The sequence below is a fragment of the Dreissena polymorpha genome, chromosome 1 (genome assembly GCF_020536995.1).
Source record: "Dreissena polymorpha isolate Duluth1 chromosome 1, UMN_Dpol_1.0, whole genome shotgun sequence".
In the NCBI taxonomy this organism is placed as follows: Eukaryota; Metazoa; Mollusca; class Bivalvia; order Myida; family Dreissenidae; genus Dreissena; species Dreissena polymorpha.
In genome coordinates, this window is record NC_068355.1 from 103,589,556 (window position 1) to 103,606,818 (window position 17,263).

The 17,263-nt window shown below is 36.6% G+C and overlaps 1 protein-coding gene across 1 annotated transcript in view; it reads left to right on the forward strand.

Moving 5' to 3' along the window:
* The window catches only part of LOC127865176 (dentin sialophosphoprotein-like), a 77,618-nt gene that overhangs the window by 10,887 nt on the left and 49,468 nt on the right, over positions 1 to 17,263 (forward strand). The window contains exons 3-6 of the mRNA XM_052405144.1: positions 2,345 to 2,463; positions 5,120 to 5,210; positions 8,683 to 8,768; positions 11,241 to 11,395. Coding sequence (XP_052261104.1) covers positions 2,345 to 2,463; positions 5,120 to 5,210; positions 8,683 to 8,768; positions 11,241 to 11,395 — 451 coding nt within the window. The remainder of the gene's footprint in view (positions 1 to 2,344; positions 2,464 to 5,119; positions 5,211 to 8,682; positions 8,769 to 11,240; positions 11,396 to 17,263) is intronic.

Here is a 17,263-nt window from a genome sequence, read left to right on the forward strand (position 1 = left end):
TCATAGTATCCAGACATTCCCAAAAGTGCCGGACTGTCGGACCTGACCGACGTTTTTAAGACAGGTCCGATTGAATATGCTATGCTGCCGGTCCGAATGTCCGGTAAATAATAAAACAGCAGAAATTTATTTATTTCATTTAATTAAAATCTGAAAATAAAAGAAAGCTTAAAAGAAATAAGAGCAGTAAAAATTGCGTCTTATCTTTATTAACATTCATGAAATGTTCCTGCGCATGCGCAAAAAACACTTCCCAGTAAATGTTTCAATAGTGTTTACGGTTAAACGAAAATACGTTCTGCAACTTAGATCCTTGTAATCCGGGCATAAGCAGTTTGTTCCGGTTAAAATTTGCGCTTTACAGTGCATTTTCATTGATGTGTTCATCTTTGTGGCCAGTTTATTGACTTTTGTAGTAAAATTCTGAGTTGTCATATAATTTCGCGACCGGGAAATAGTTGTCAATGAAATTTCGGTTTACCGATAATAATATTGCTTTTTGCTTTTAAAACTTAGTCTTTTTACGTATATTTTTGATATTCCACATGTGTTCTGTTGTTTTAGGTTCTTCATTGATTCATAACAAATATAAATGTTTTTTTTGTGTGTAAAAATAATTTATTTACACTCTTCACTGACTTCAGTCACTGACAGTCATTTAACTATCAGAATATTTTTTTTGCTTAATGTTAGAAAAAAGCCTTGCCTTCAATATCAGGGGGGGGGGGGATATCCAGAAAACTAACAAAGTGGGAAAAAAAATCCAAGGTGAACTTGACATTTTGGGAAATATGCATGATTTTCAAGACATTAAGTTGGTGGAAGGGGCCTTTCTCTTGGGGGAAGGGGCCTATATAAGGTCCCTGCTAAAGAAGGAAAAAAGCCCTAATCAGTATCTGACAACTCTTGTTTAAACAGCAATTTGCATGCAGGTATACATGTACATTAATTGTATTTGAACTATTTTAAATTGAGAAATTGTTTTGTTTTTAACTACTTTTTGGTTTAAATATTTTACTTTAGAATACAGTGCAAGTGTTTTGCGATTTGTTAGTGTTCAGTTGTGTTGCTTATTTTCTATTACATTTTCCCAATTATCTTTATGTCAATAAATTTGAGTCGGTGACCTGATGTTTCGGTCCTATGAATCCCAGTCCGGTCTTGCAAGTTTTTTAAGTCCACAGGACATTCGGTCTTGTGGACTAAAAATACTTTTGGGAATGTCTGAGTATCGTCTTGGTGATCTTTATTGATCACTTTTTGTTCATCCTGCTTTTTCTGTAGTCTGAGTTTGAAACTGAGTCACATGGATCCAAATGTAGGTCATTGAAGTTGAAAATCCTTTTATTGTCCCCTACCGGTGAAACCGGAGGGGACTTATGGTTTGCACTCCGTCTGTCTGTCTGTCAGTCTGTCTGTCAGTCTGTCAGTCAGTCCGTCACACTTTTCTGGATCCTGCGATAACTTAAAAAGTTCTTAATATTTTTTCATGAAACTTGAAACGTGGATAGATGGCAATATGGAGATTATTCACATCATTTCATTTTGTTCCTACGTCAAAATTCTGTTTGCTATGGCAACAAATAAAAAAATAATAAAATTACTGACTGGTGGAGTTTCACCGGTAGGGGACAATATTGCTTGGCAATCTCTTGTTAGATTAGGTAGTCGTCAATTATGTGATTTACAGTTTGATGACGGTGATAGTGATGATAATGTGCATTCACAAATCTTAATGAAACTTTTAATATAGTTAGCTTGCATGGAGACCTAGATTGGGATTGTATTTGGGGCCAGGAGGTCAAGGTTCCTGTTACTAAAAATAGAAAACCTGTTTCTGCTGAATAAGTTGACTTGAATCTTGATTTTTGACTTTGCACTGAAACATTGTGTTACGGTAGCTTACATGCAGAAATAGCAGTTGATGCCAGTTGGGTTAAGGTCACTATTACTAAAAAACGGTTAATGGTTTTAAAAGATGAGTTTTTATGAAGTTTTTGCAATGAATTTTTGTGTTTATGTTGCTTAAATAGAGACCTAGTTTGGAATTGTATTTGGGGCCAGTCTGGTCAAGGTTATTGTTACTAATTAAAGTATTTAATTCAGTGGTAATGTGTTGAAACTTGGTTTTTTGGCCATGCTATGTTTCGTATTTGCCCTTGAACAAACGCGAACAAATGGGTGTGAGGATTGTTTCCGACAAAACTCAATTTTTGATAGATGAAATTCTAAAGACTTGAGCTTATTATTTATTTAAAAAAAATAAATTGAAAAACAGGGCTTTAGATTATTGAATAGATTTTTCTAGATGTCCTTTTCGTCTCTATAGTTACTTGTATTGCAGGAGATCCTTACTCCAGGCCGCAGGAAGAGTTCCCTGGTTCCCCTGTCTGCCCAAGCTCGGGTACTGCTCCTGTGCGACCAGACCGAGCCCATCACATTCAGGGATGCCTTGCCAGGAAAGTAAGGATTTTGAAAAAAACATGAAGGAAGGCAAAACTAGTTAGCTGATTGTGTGTATTAAGCACTTAAATGCTCTTGGCATGAAAAACATTTTGTTAATTACATCACTTCCTCCCACTTGTGTTGTTAATGTTGTTTATGTATCTTTATAAAAGGGATTGACCATCAGACAACTACTATTAATTTTATCCACAAATGATCACAACTGAAACTTGAAACATAGGCAGATACAATAGTCATGTTTAATCCTTGGAATATAACCAGTCAGGTGGAATCATATATCTGAGGTCACACTTCTTAAAAAAATAGTAAAATGGTTCATTCACTTAAAGGTCTTAGGCAAAAGAAAAGCAGCTTGAGAATGTTTTTCACTACAGGACATTAGCAGGCTTGTCATTTTCAAAAAAATAGTTCTTGTTAAAATACCTACAATAACATGGATATCAATTCAACCTCATGAGCGATTCACTGCAAGTATTTGGTCATAAATGGACTTTGAGTTTCAAAATTTTCTTAAAATGATGTTATTATGTAAAAATACTGCAGGGGAAAAAATTTGCCTCGCTGTGTGAGGTTAAGTGTTTAATATTGAATAATATAGCATAATAGCAAAATCTTATTTACAACCACAAAGCGCACAACTTTGATGTTTGGTATGTAACATTAAATAGTGGTCATCAGCAAATATTGTCATGCCTATTACACAGGTGAGCAATCTAGAGCCATGTTTGCCCTTTTGTTTAGCAGTCTCTTTGTTTGCAGTCGAATATTTGTTAAATTTCAGAAGATTTTTACTTTTTGTGTGTTGACAGTGGAGGGAAGCAAAAACAAGCAGGACACAGCAGCCTGCATTTTGCTGTAGATCTTTCCCTAGATATGTACATGTTGCTGTTGATCTTTCCCTAGATATGAACATGTTGCTCTAGATCTTTCCCTAGATGTGTATATTTTACTGTAGATCTTTCCGTAGATATGTATATTTTACTGTAGATCTTTCCCTAAATATGTATATTTTTCTGTAGATCTTTCCCTAGATATGTACATTTTGCTGTAGATCTTTCCCTAGATATGTTCATTTTGCTGTAGATCTTTCCTTAGATATGTGATCTAGATCTTTCCCTAGATATGTACATGTTGCTCTAGATCTTTCCCTAGCTATGTACATGTTGCTCTATATCTTTCCCTAGATATGTACATGTTGCTCTAGATCTTTCCCTAGATATGTACACGTTGCTCTAGATCTTTCCCTAGATATGTGATCTAGATCTTTCCCTAGATATGTACATTTTGTTGTAGATCTTTCCAAAGATATGTACATTTTGCTGTAGATCTTTCCCTAGATATGTACATTTTGCTGTAGATCTTTCCCTAGATATGTGATCTAGATCTTTCCATAGATATGTACATTTTGCTGTAGATCTTTCTCTAGATATGTACATTTTGCTGTAAATTTTTCCCTAGATATATACATTTTGCTGTAGATCTTCAGCGCTAGATATGTACATTTTGCTGTAGATCTTCAGCGTTATAGATCATTTTTTACCCATTGGGGTAAATACCCCCACTTTTCACAGCATGGGGGTAAATGGGCAAATTTTGCCTTGCTTGAAGGGTAATTTGCTTAAAGTAAAACAAGAATATAGCTGGGGTACAGACACACTACTTTAATAATGTTAAACACAATTAACCATTAACTATGTGTATTTCTTCATAGTAGAAGGTTTCTTAAAGTGTTATTTAACTGTCCTTGGTTTATAGGCCCGTGAGCCAAGGAAAACATTTTTGCCAACTTTCAACAGTTGTTTTATAAGCGTTTAAGTGTGTCCTTTTTTTTTTGAAAACAGGAAATTCAATCATTCAGTATTGGCAGTACAATGTTTTTACTCGATACAACTTTTGCCTTATAAAATGAATCAATTTTACTTTGAGAAGTAATTTGTTTTGGCTTCGAAGAAGCCATGCTGACCTCTTCATGTAAATAAACACATAAGCGCTTGACTGTTTGTTAAAAAAATCAATACTTAATTTACCATGCGTCTAGATGATACAGAGTATACATATCGACTGGCTAACTATTTCTACAATCCAGCGCACAAATTAGCTCTAATTTTGACGATAACCAGTCTCATATTTTGGCGAAAGACAATCTAATGTTTATATATTTTGTTGAGGTTGTACACAGAGAATTTACATCATTTGCGTAAGACCAGATTGACTTGCTTAAATGTACGCAAGGAAATGATAATCTTGATATTTCTAATGCGTATATTACGCTGATACACAGCTTATCTAGAACGCTGGATCTTTCCTTAGATATGTGATCTAGAGCTTTCCCTAGATATGTACATGTTGCTCTAGATCTTTCCCTAGATATGTACATGTTGCTGTAGATCTTTCCCTAGATACATGTATGTACATGTTGCTCTAGATCTTTCCCTAGATATGTACATGTTGCTCTAGATCTTTCCTTAGATATGTACATGTTGCTCTAGATCTTTCCCTAGAGGTGTACATGTTGCTCTAGATCTTTCCCTAGAGATGTACATATTGCTCTAGATCTTTCCCTAGATATGTACATGTTGCTATAGATATTTCTCCCTTGATATGTACATGTTGCTCTAGATCTTTCCCTAGATATGTACATGTTGTCTTTCAGAATGCTCTCCAAGTGCAAGAAGGTTGGGGAAGGGGTGTACGGGGAGGTGTTCCGAAGCACAAACCAGAAAAACGAGTCTGTAGCCATAAAGGTATGTCCACCGATTGTCTACAAGTGATGCAGTGTTTTGTTCTCTTAGTGTTAAGGATTAAATGCTTACAGTCTAAAGGGCCGACAAAGGGATGAAGCCCTCAATAAGGGTCATAAACAGTACCTGACAAGATCACAGTAATATTTTGTTTTATGTTTTCATGTATAATCTTAGTATCTGGATATTTTGACATGCAAACTATAAGGTTTTTTGCCCGTTTTAAGGACGGTTAAAAGCAATGGGTTTCGGCAAGCATGAAATATTTGGTTTTCGAATGTTAACATTGTGCCGTTAATATGATGAGAATGCCAGGGCTTGACACTAACTTTTTTTACCTACTGACCCAAAGGACCACCAGCTTTCAGAAATTACTGGTCCTCCAAGATTTCAAGTGGTCCGACAATTTCTCTGTTATTTTACCTAAATTTCAACTTACTTTCCGGACTATCCACAATGTATTGTGCATTTATAAAAAGAAAACTATACTATCTAATAAACTATCTCTTATCCTTTTCATATTTTCGTTGTACTTCAAGCTTCTCTTCATTAGTTTTAGGTTTTTTAGGCGGAGGTTCAACCACCTCCGGAATGAAATTCCACATCGCGAAAACTTGTAATCTTGAAAATACGCACGTTTACTCTCTCGCAATATCAAAACATTATTAAGCGCCCTCCAGTATAAATTCTTACGGTAAACAAAGTATTTTCTGATGGTATTAAGATCAATAAAATGCTGATTATTGCTGCTTTTTCAAAATAATAAATACCATAATAAATACCATTCTGTTCATTTCAGAACGATTAGAATTTTATGTTAATTTGTGTATCGATCACAGCGAAGTCGGGAGACATTTTCGGGAGACATTTACGGATTGCAAATCGATTTTTTGATGCAACAACAGGTTTTTGTCATCCGGGCATCTAGAAAAATTGAAATTTCCAATATGTTGCTATTTTTATCTCGGTCTCGAGTCGACCCATAAAATAATTATGAAATTATTGGTTTATTATGAACATATAAAGTTGTTTTAGTCGACCCATAAAATAATAATGAAATTATCGGTTTATTATGAACATATAAAGTTGTTTTATTGATGAAAACGGCTTTCCACCAGTATTTCACAATAAGCTGGCCAGGAATTTTAACTGGTCCAACGGATCAACCAAATTTCTAGTTTCACTGGTCCTCCCTATTTTTTTCTGACCCCGGGTCAACGGACCACCACTAGTGTCCAGCCCTGAATGCTGTAGCTGTTGCTTCACTGACAGTTACTGATGCATTCAAGAAATTTCTTACCAGTAAATTTTGAATAGAAAACTTGACAATTGATGCATGTATATCACAAGGGTGAGTTTATACGTATTACAAGGATGGCTATTAGTTTTAATAATATGTATCTTCCTATTAAAATAACATGATGGCTCTAAGTCTTACTTATGATCAGCTCATTTGAACAAAAAGTACTATGGAAACACCTGCTGTTGGCAGGTTGCCAGGGTTCAGGATGGTGTCCACTCTCTATTTAAAAAACATTAATTCAGAGCATCATGAAAGTTGGTGATACTGTTTGTGGGCTAATTCAAAAACTAGCAAGATCACCTGAAAAACCATTTCTGAGATATGGCCCTTGAATAATCCTACATTTGGAAGTTAAACTTGTCCGTTCTAAAATAGTTATGATCAGATCATCATGACATTAGTCAAAATGTTTGTGGGCTTAAAATGTCAGCCAAGTTTGATAACTCTTAATATAGCATGAAGCACTTCTTAATTTTGGACTTATTTTGAATTATTCAAGACTTAGTGTGAAAATGCGACTAGGCAGAAAAAATGATGCCTAAGTATTTTGTTTATCTTATTATTTTCTGTGCAGCATTTGTGAATACAAACAGACACATCCTTCACAGGGCTATGTAAGCCCACCATTAAGGGGGCATTTGTTGTGACAAGTTGGTACTATTAGTTTCATATTAGCCGGTCTCTGGAAAACCGGACAGTCTCGGCAGAAAATGGTAAACACAGGCTAATCTGGGACAATAGTTTATGCACATGCATTAAGCCTGGGTTTCCCCCCCGAGACCTGATCATATTGTTTGGTTGAACCATGCTCTTTGAGCTTCAGTGTTTTTTCCACCATTTTGGGAATGGAGATGGGTCCCTTTGATTTGGGAAAATTCGCACCATTTTGACTAAAATTGGGAAATAAGTGTTGTTGCTGTGTTGCTAAAAAAAATGCTTTAAACTGAGAATAGAAGTGTTTTCAATATTATTTTCACTAAGGTTGAACTTATATGGCTGGATGGGAGATTAACAAAATATTGAAATCTAAAAATAAAGAAAAAAAAGGATTTTTTTTGGGGGGGAAACCTTCAATTGGGAATTTTTTAGGTCCAATTTGGGAAAAATATACACTTTTTATGCCCCGGATCGAAAGCAGCCTGCCTGCCTGCCTGCCTGCCTGCCTGCTGCCTGCCTGCCTGCCTGCCTGCCTGCCTGCCTGCCTGCCTGCCTGCCTGCCTGCCTGCCTGCCTGCCTGCCTGCCTGCCTGCCTGCCTGCCTGCCTGCCTGCCTGCCTGCCTGCCTGCCTGCCTGCCTGCCTGCCTGACTGTCTGTCTGTCTGTCTGTCTGTCTGTCTGTCTGTCTGTCTGTCTGTCTGTCTGTCTGTCTGTCTGTCTGTCTGTCTGTCTGTCTGTCTGTCTGTCTGTCTGTCTGTCTGTCTGTCTGTCTGTCTGTCTGTCTGTCTGTCTGTCTGTCTGTCTGTCTGTCTGTCTGTCTGTCTGTCTGTCTGTCTGTCTGTCTGTCTGTCTGTCTGTCTGTCTGTCTGTCTGTCTGTCTGTCTGTCTGTCTGTCTGTCTGTCTGTCTGTCTGTCTGTCTGTCTGTCTGTCTGTCTGTCTGTCTGTCTGTCTGTCTGTCTGTCTGTCTGTCTGTCTGTCTGTCTGTCTGTCTGTCTGTCTGTCATTGTGAGTGTACCAAAACTTTAACCTTGGTTAAAGTTTAATAGCTTTTGCAATATTGAATATAGCAACTTCATATTTGGCGTGCATGTGTATCTCATGGAGCTGCACATTTTGAGTGCTGAAATGTCAAGGTCAAAGGTCAAATATCATTGTATTTTTCTTTCCTAAAACTTTAACCTTCATTAGAGTTTGGTCATAACTTTTTGAATATTGAAGATATAAACTTGATATTTGGCATACATGTGTATCTCATGGAGCTGCACATTTTGAGTGGTGAAAGGTCAAGGTCATCCTTCAAGGTTAAAGGTCAAATTTATGGCTTCAAAGCGGCGCAATAGGGGGCATTGTGTTTGTAACAAACACATCTCTTGTTTCTATTGGGAATGGTGCCGAATACCGGACACGATTATAAACGGAAAAAACAAAGAGCTTGTATGAATTCTCAGTTCGGGATGTTGATAGAGATCTCTGACAGGGTAAATTAATTGTATGCTTATCATATTTGTTTTGTAGATAATACCCATTGAGGGCGATCTAGAAGTAAATGATGAACCACAGAAGAAGTTTGCAGAGATTTTGCCAGAAATTGTGATTGCCAAGTAAGTTGGTGGTTGGTTTTCAAGTTTAATGATGTGTAATTCATATGCTTTTGAAATATGCACACTATAAAACACACTCTGAACACCTTTAACCATTTCCCACTTAGAAGCCAAGTAAAAATGGCTATGTGCAAACAGCATAAAACCAGAACTGCCTGCTAGTTACTCGCAGTCTGTTCAGGTTTTATGCTGTTTGATGCTCAAACGTATCTAAAGGTTAGAATTGAAGCCTTTAAAACTTGGATCCAGTAAGAAAGGCCTTTAATTAAATGTTACTTTCTAAGGGACTACAAATGCGTTAAAATATGTTTCAAAGTGGTAAAGGGTTAAGTAGAAGCTTCATGAGAATCTACAGGAGGGGACTTATGGTTTGCGCTCTGTCCGTCAGTCCGTCACACTTTTCTGGATCCTGCGATAACTTTACAAGTTCTTCATATTTTTTCAAGAAACTTGAAACATGGATAGATGGCAATATGGACATTATGCACGTAATTTCATTTTGTTCCTATGCCAAAAATTCTGGTTGTTATGCAGGGTCTTATTACTTATGATTATTAGATTATTAATGTTCCAACTCGTCCAGCTGATTTGTATCATACCAACAAGCACTGATGTGGTTGAGCGAGGATTCAGCACCATGAACGTGCTGTGCTCCCCATTTCACAGCACATTCACACAAAGCAAACTTACTCATCTGATGCTTGCCTGCATTTAAGGTCAAAATAACAAATAAAAACTAATTTATTTGTTAAACCTCTGACTTATTTAAGCATGATAAGTTCACAATGTTTTCCCAAAATGAGCGGTTTCATCGAAGCAAAAATTCACAAAATGGACAATTTTGTCGATAAAAACTTCCCAATTTTGTCAGACTCCTTTTCCCAAAATAGGCAGAAAAACCCCTGCTATGGCAACAAATAGACTAGAAATACTGCTGAAAATGGTGGTTTTCTGGATCCTGCGATAACTTTAAAAGTTCTTCATATTTTTTCATGAAACTTGAAACATGGATAGATGGCAATATGGACATTATGCACGTCATTTCATTTTGTTTTTACGTCAAAAATTCATATTGCTATGGCAACAAATAAAAAAATAATAATCTGACAATGGTGGAATTTCTGACAATGGTGGAGCCGGTAGGGGACATATATTGCTTGGCAATAGTCTTGTTTTGCCTGTTTCAGGATACATGCAAGTAAAATAGTTGGCTGTTCGCCAGCCCATGTATAGCATTTGAATGATGCAGTTTCAGTACCTAGCTAGATCTGCATGTAAAGAATTGTAGCTGGTATCAATTTCTATCTAGCTACTGGATCATGGAAATAAAGACATTGGGCTTAGTTTAGTAAAACAAGAAGTTCTTTGTCTTGGGTATAATGGGATTGCATAAATTTAATATTCAAACAAAATACTATTGCAAAAATATATATTTAGCAAAAAACCAACCACTCAACAAGGGTCATTGTTCAAGTTTTGCAAGGTAATCAGCTTTACTCAGAACTAAAAAAACGAATCTCTTTTTATGCCTCCGGATAGGCGGCATATAGCAGTTGGACTGTCCATCCCACATTCTGTTTTTTTGATTTTTTTTTTTATAGATTTTCTTTCAGATATTCAGCTGATTTTTAGCTTGACTATATATATATATAGATATATAGATATATATATATATATATATATATATATATATATATATATAGCTATCCTACTCATGTTGGCGTTCCCGTAACCGTTAGCGTTGGAATGTTAAAGTTTGCGTACCACCTCAAATATTTTCTATGTCCCTTGACATATTGCTTTCATACTTTGCATACTTATTTACCAGCATGACCCCAATCTATAAACAAGAGCAGACCACTGTATCAAGCATTTTGTAAGGATTATGGACCTTTTTATGTCCCCCCACCACTATAGTGGGGGACATATTGCCCTGTCTGTTGGTTGGTTTGTTTGTTTGCCCTAACTTTAACATTTGCCATAACTTTTGCAATATTGAAGCTAGCAACTTCATATTTGGCATGCATGTGTATCTCATGGAGCTGCACATTTTGAGTGGTGAAAGGTCAGAATCGTCTATAAAGTACAACTTCTTTAAAACACAAGCAATCAATATGTTTCAATTATGGTCCTCTTCCACTTAGAATATGACTATATTACCTTGACCTTATTGAATATGAACAATTTCCCCATGATGGCTTACCTTATACTGTCAAGCACTCGAATAGTTGAGCGCGCTGTCTTCTGACAGCTCTTGTTGGTATGTAAGTCTACTTATATGACCTACAGATAATGTATGAGTTTTGTTCCAGTTCATTGATATTTGGCTAAGTTATGGCCCTTGGACTTATCTTTAAAGAGCTGCTGTGCGGCTTCAAAGTGCATTAGGGGGCATTGTGTTTCACAAACACAGGTCTTGTTCTGCTTTTCCCAGTGGTCAAAAGTTGAATATGTATCATCTTGTTACCCCAGAGAGCTGAGTGGCCTGAGTAGCTGCAGTGGCTCCCGGACAGCCAGTTTCTGTCGTGTCAACGCCATACACTGTGTGCAGGGCAAGTACCCCCTAGAACTGCTCAAACACTGGGACCTATACCATAAGAACAAGGGGTCTGAAAATGACAGACCAGGTAGTGTTGGGATTACCAATAGTGTTCATAACCTGCATTTCAATGTTGTTTGCCCAGGTAGAAGTAGCTATGCAGTCTGAAATTTTCCATATGCTGTACGGTATATGAGCAGCGTCTTGGGAAAATGAGTCTTAGCCATATGTGGTCTGCGCAGTCTGAATTGGAGCTACAATGTCAGTTATTCAGTCACACAAGGTTTTTGTGGTCTCATTAGCTGACAGGGTATCTCCTGACTGGACTGTGCTGTTGTATATAGTATAATAACCATTTTGTTATTCTAGCCCAATTAGGGCGATGCTGTACCAGTGCTGTTATATATGCCGTATGGAACTGTGTATTCACTGCCAGAAAGTCTCAAGCTTATCAATAATGTTGTTTACCAGTTGATCACCATACCATTATCACTCCCTGCAATGCTGTATTGTTAAATTGAAAATTTGAAGTTGGTTATGGCTCATACTCATTGTCATCTGTTTTCTTTTACAAATTAGGACGTATTTTTCCTGGGCAATTTTTAGACATGAATTTCAGTAGGATATGAAAACCAGTGGAGATATACTTGTAAAGAATTAACACGAATAAAATAAAACCTGGCCAAACATAGCACAAAATTTAATAAACAAATAAATATGACTTAAACCAGGGCTTTTGGAAGCGCTTAATCAAGCGTATTTGTACGCATTTATTTGGAAAATGACGCTTAATAGAAACCAATTGAGAGTCCCCAGGACGCACCTTTTTGCATCACTGGTTTTTTCAAATCAATCCATTAACAAACAAAACCTGTAAAGCAACCACATATTTAAACTCAAGCCAACACAAATTATTTCCTCACACCTGTTTAAAATCAAATCAATCAAATGCAGTAATGTTTCTAAGTCTCCGATTGTTCTCATATCCCATCCTCTATGGAGCTAATCATTATACCCCCACAAACGAAGTTTAGGGGGGTATATAGGATTGAACTTGTCTGTCTGTGGGTCTGTCTGTCGGTCCGTATTAAGTGTCTGCTCTCTAATTCAAGTAGTTTTCATCCGATCTTCACCAAACTTGGTCAGAAGTTGTATCTACATGATGTCTAGGCCAAGTTCGCACATGTGCCTTGCCGGGTCAAAAACTAGGTCACGGGGTCACTTAGTGCGCAGGTTGTTTTTTTGGCCCGATTTAATAGCCGAAATTCGGCTATGTTCCCAATTCCAAAAAGTATACTTTTTTCCCAAAATGTGGAAAAAAAATCCCAATTTCCAAAAAAAATAACAATATTTTTTTATTTTATTTTTAGAAAGAAGTGTCTAATGCGTATTTTATCTCAATTTTAATTCAATTACATGTAACAAAGTATTATATGTTTTTGTTTTTTTTAATTTGAATGATTACAAAGAGTTATATCAAATTTAGTATTTCCCTAATCAGTGGACTTTTTGTGTGGAAAAAAAGGCTTATGAATTTATTTTCCCAATTTCATGAAAATGCCGATAAAATTCCCAATTCCAAAGCCATGGCTATCTTCCCAAAAAGTGGAAAAAAAAACTGGTGCGTTTTAAACATTCAGCATGTTGTCCGCTCTCTAATTCAAGTAGTTTTCATTCGATCTTCACCAAACTTGGACAGAAGTTGTATCTAGATGATCTTAAGGCCAAGTTCGAACATGGGCCTTGCCGGGTCAAAAATTAGGTCACGCGGTCACTTAGTGCGTTTTTTAACATTCAGCATGTTGTCTGCTCTCTAATTCAAGTAGTTTTCATCCGATCTTCAACAAAATTGGTCAGAAGTTTTATCTAGATAATCTGAAGGCCAAGTTGGTCAGAAGTTGTATCTACATGATGTCTAGGCCAAGTTCGAACATGGGCCTTGTTCGGTCAAAAACTAGGTCACGGGGTCACTAAGTGCGTTTTAAACATTCAGCATGTTGTCCGCTCTCTAATTCAAGTAGTTTTCATCAGATCTTCACCAAACTTGGTCAGAAGTTGTATCTAGATGATCTTAAGGCCAAGTTCGAACATGGGCCTTGCGGGGTCAAAAACTAGGTCACGGGGTCACTTAGTGCGTTTTTTAACATTCAGCATGGTGTCCTCTCTCTTATTCAAGTAGTTTTCATCCGATCTTCAACAAAATTGGTCAGAAGTTTTATCTAGATAATCTGAAGGCCAAGTTTGAACATGGGCCATGCCAGATCAAAAACTAGGTCACAGGGTCACTTAGTGTGTTTTAAACCTCACCATGTTGTCCATTCTCTAATTCAAGTAGTTTTTATCCAATCTTAACCAAAATTGGTCAGAAGTTGTATCTTGATAATGTCTAGGTCAAGTTTGAATATGGGTCATGCTGGGTCAAAAACAAGGTCACGGGGTCACTGAGTGCGTTTTAAACATCACAATGTTGTCCGCTCTCTAATTCAAGTAGTTTTCATCCAATCTTCACCAAACTTGGTCAGAAGTTGTATCTAGATGATGTCTAGGTCAAGTTTGAATATGGGTCATGCCGGGTCAAAAACTAGGTCACGGGGTATCTTAGTGCGTTTTAAACCCCACCATGTTGTCCGCTCTCTAATTCAAGTAGTTTTCATCAATTCCTCACCAAACTTGGTCACAAGTTTTATCTAAATGATCTCTAGGACAATTTTGAACATGGGCCATTCTGGGCCCAAAACTAGGTCACAGGTCATTTAGTTCGTTTTTTAACATTCAGCTTGGTGTCCGCTCTCTAATTCAAGTAGTTTACATCCGATCTTCACTAAACTTGGTCAGAAGTTTTATGGAGATGATCTTAAGGCCAAGTTAGAACATGGGCCTTTCTGGGTCAAAAACTAGGTCAAGGGGTCACTAAGTGCGTTTTAAAAATTGAGCATGGTGTCCGCTGTTTTTTGTGAAGACGACATGCAAAATATTTTGTGTCAATGCGGCATGTGGGTGTATTCGTCACGTCTGTGACAAAGCTCTAGTTAAAACTTTATCTGACAGTATGAGCATGCTTCCAGTAATGTAGTATGGATTATAGAGAATACTATGTTAGTGTGATTGTGTACTTAAATTTATCCCACGAGTGAAGAAAGGTTTACATTGCGAGGCTTGCCGAGCCTTGTAAGCCTTTCTGACACGAGTGGGATAAATTTAAGTACAAAATCACACTAACATAGTATTCTATTTATCCTGCAATATTGTTTTATTTTATTTATTCCTAAAATAAAAGCAAAAACACATGAAATTAACTGAATCTTACATTGCGTAGTAATATTTATTGTGATCTTTTCTGTTTACGGATATCGAAATAGTCTTTAAGAATTCCATGCAAAAGAAAAGTAACGAGACAAAATATCGCTATACGCCTCGATTCAAATTTAATCAGCGTTCCAAATGTAACACACTCAAGTAGAACACAGACAGTTGTGTTCAAACTATAATTCTTGTTTCACCAATGTAAAAAAACAAACATGGCTCCCGCCATTTTGAAATTTACAAAATGTGTAGACACATACCGTGGCTACGTGAAGCATGATTCAGCATTTATTCCCACCGATATTGTTAATTTTAGTCTTTAAACAACTCTTCTTTCTAAACAAATTTCTCCATCGCCATCCATCTTTTCCATTTTAAAGCACTGAATGTAATCAGGCAATTCTTTGTGGATAGACATTCTTTGATCGACTGACAAAGGAACGACTAAACCATCAAAGAAATTACAATTTTAATTCGACATCTGTTTCCTTCGAAAAGTTAAAGAACAATTCACTGACACTTTTCTAAAATTTAATCCATCAATTTTTCAACAAAACATCACGTTATTCGAGTACATTTGACAATTTAACTAAATCGAAAATGCTGTCTCACCAGTTTCATTCCAGTTTTATATCCAAACACTGTGTTTTTCACATTCATAATATTATAGTAATCCATCGTAAACACACACACACTCGTAAACTCGTTAAACGACTGCGTACCCAATGACCTAAATGACGCAATCAGGGGTAAAAGGCCAAAAAAAACTAGTCCCTACCTAATGTTCTAAAAATAAGTGTGGATGAAACCTGATCTAAAAAAACTGGAGAAAACCTTATCTTTTCTTTATGAGTCGTATTTGTTCTATAAAATCATTTAGCTGTAGGATAAAATGCCATTTAAAATGGCCACTTGCTGATGTGTTACAAATTTACAGTTTCAACTTCCTAGAAACTTGCTCCAAGTCGGCATTCAAATCAAAGACCTTCGATGTCTGCCAACACCATTCACAACTTGCAGTTTTGTAGGCATAGACTAGTTTTAATTGAGGTCATCCTATAAGACTGTTGTGATTGACAAAGACTTTTGTATTTGACTGGTTGTATGGTTGTTTCCAGTGGAAATATGACTGCAAGATAATGATAATGTTTTGTTTACAATGTATGTATATATATTGAGCACTTTAATGCACACTTTCCTTCAAAATGTTGTTTATTTAAAAAAAAAATCTACATGATTTTTGATTTAAGTAACAATACATAGAAGATAATGAGTGGCATTTCTAATGTACATTTTGTATTTGGGTTTTTAATAATGAAACCAACAATTATATTATGTATTATTTTATATTCATTTTTAGCTCCACTGGCCAAAGGCCAGCGGGGCTTATGTCATGGTCCTGTGTCTGTCATGCGTGCGTGCGTGTGTCTGTGCGTGCGTTAACTTTTCCTTTAAACATCTTCTCCTAAACTACTGGTCCAATTCTGATGAAATTTCTCAGGAATGTTCCTGGGGTGAACCTCTTTCAAATTTGTTTAAATTATGCCCCTGGGGTCAAATTTGACCCTGCCCCGGGGGGTCACAAAATTGAAAATTTGCATATATAAGGCCTATTTTGTGAAAACTTTCAAAATCTACTCGTCCAAATCAATTGGGCCTAGGGCTATCAAAATTGGTTTGTAGAGACATCTAATAGTCCTCTACCAAATTTCTTCAAATTATGCCCCTGGGGTCAAATTTGACCCTGCCCCCGGGATTCATAAAATTGAACATATGCTTATATAGGGCCTATTTTGTGAAAACTTTCAAATCTTTTCGTCCATAACCATTGGGTCTATGGCTATCAAATTTGGTATGAAGAGACATTTAATAGTCCTCTACCAAATTTCTTCAAATTATGCCCCTGGGATCAAATTTGACCCTGCCCCGGGGGTCACAAAATCGAACATATGCTTATATAAGGCCTATTTTGTGAAAACTTTAAAAATGTTCTTGTCCATAACCATTGGGCTTAGGGCTATCAAATTTGGTATGTAGAGACATCTAATAGTTGTCTACCAAATTTCTTCAAATTATGCCCCTGGGGTCAAATTTAACCCTGCCCCGGGGATCACAAAATTGAACATATGCTTATATAGGGTCTATTTTGTGAAAACTTTAAAAATCTTCTTGTCCATAACTGTACCAAATTTGGTATGTAGTGACATGATATAGTTCTCTTCTTTGTTTGTTCAAATTATTCCCCTGGGGTCAAATTTGAAACTGCCCCGGGGGTCACAAAATTGAATATATGCTTATATAAGGCCTATTTTGTGAAAACTTAAAAAAAAATCTTGTCCATAACTGTATGGCATAGGGCTACCAAATTTGGTATGTAGTGGCATGTAATAGTTCTCTTCTAAGTTTGTTCAAATTATGCCCCTGGGGTCAAATCTGAAACTGCCCCGGGGGTCACACAATTGAATATATGCTTATAAAGGGCTTATTTTGTGAAAACTTAAAAAACCTTTATGTCAATAACCATTGGGCCTAGGGCTACCAAATTTAGTATGTAGTGACATCTAATAAACCTCTACCAAATTTGTTATGTTGTGACTTGTAATAATTCTCTTCTTAGTATGTTCAAATTATGCCCCTGGGGTCAAATTTGAAA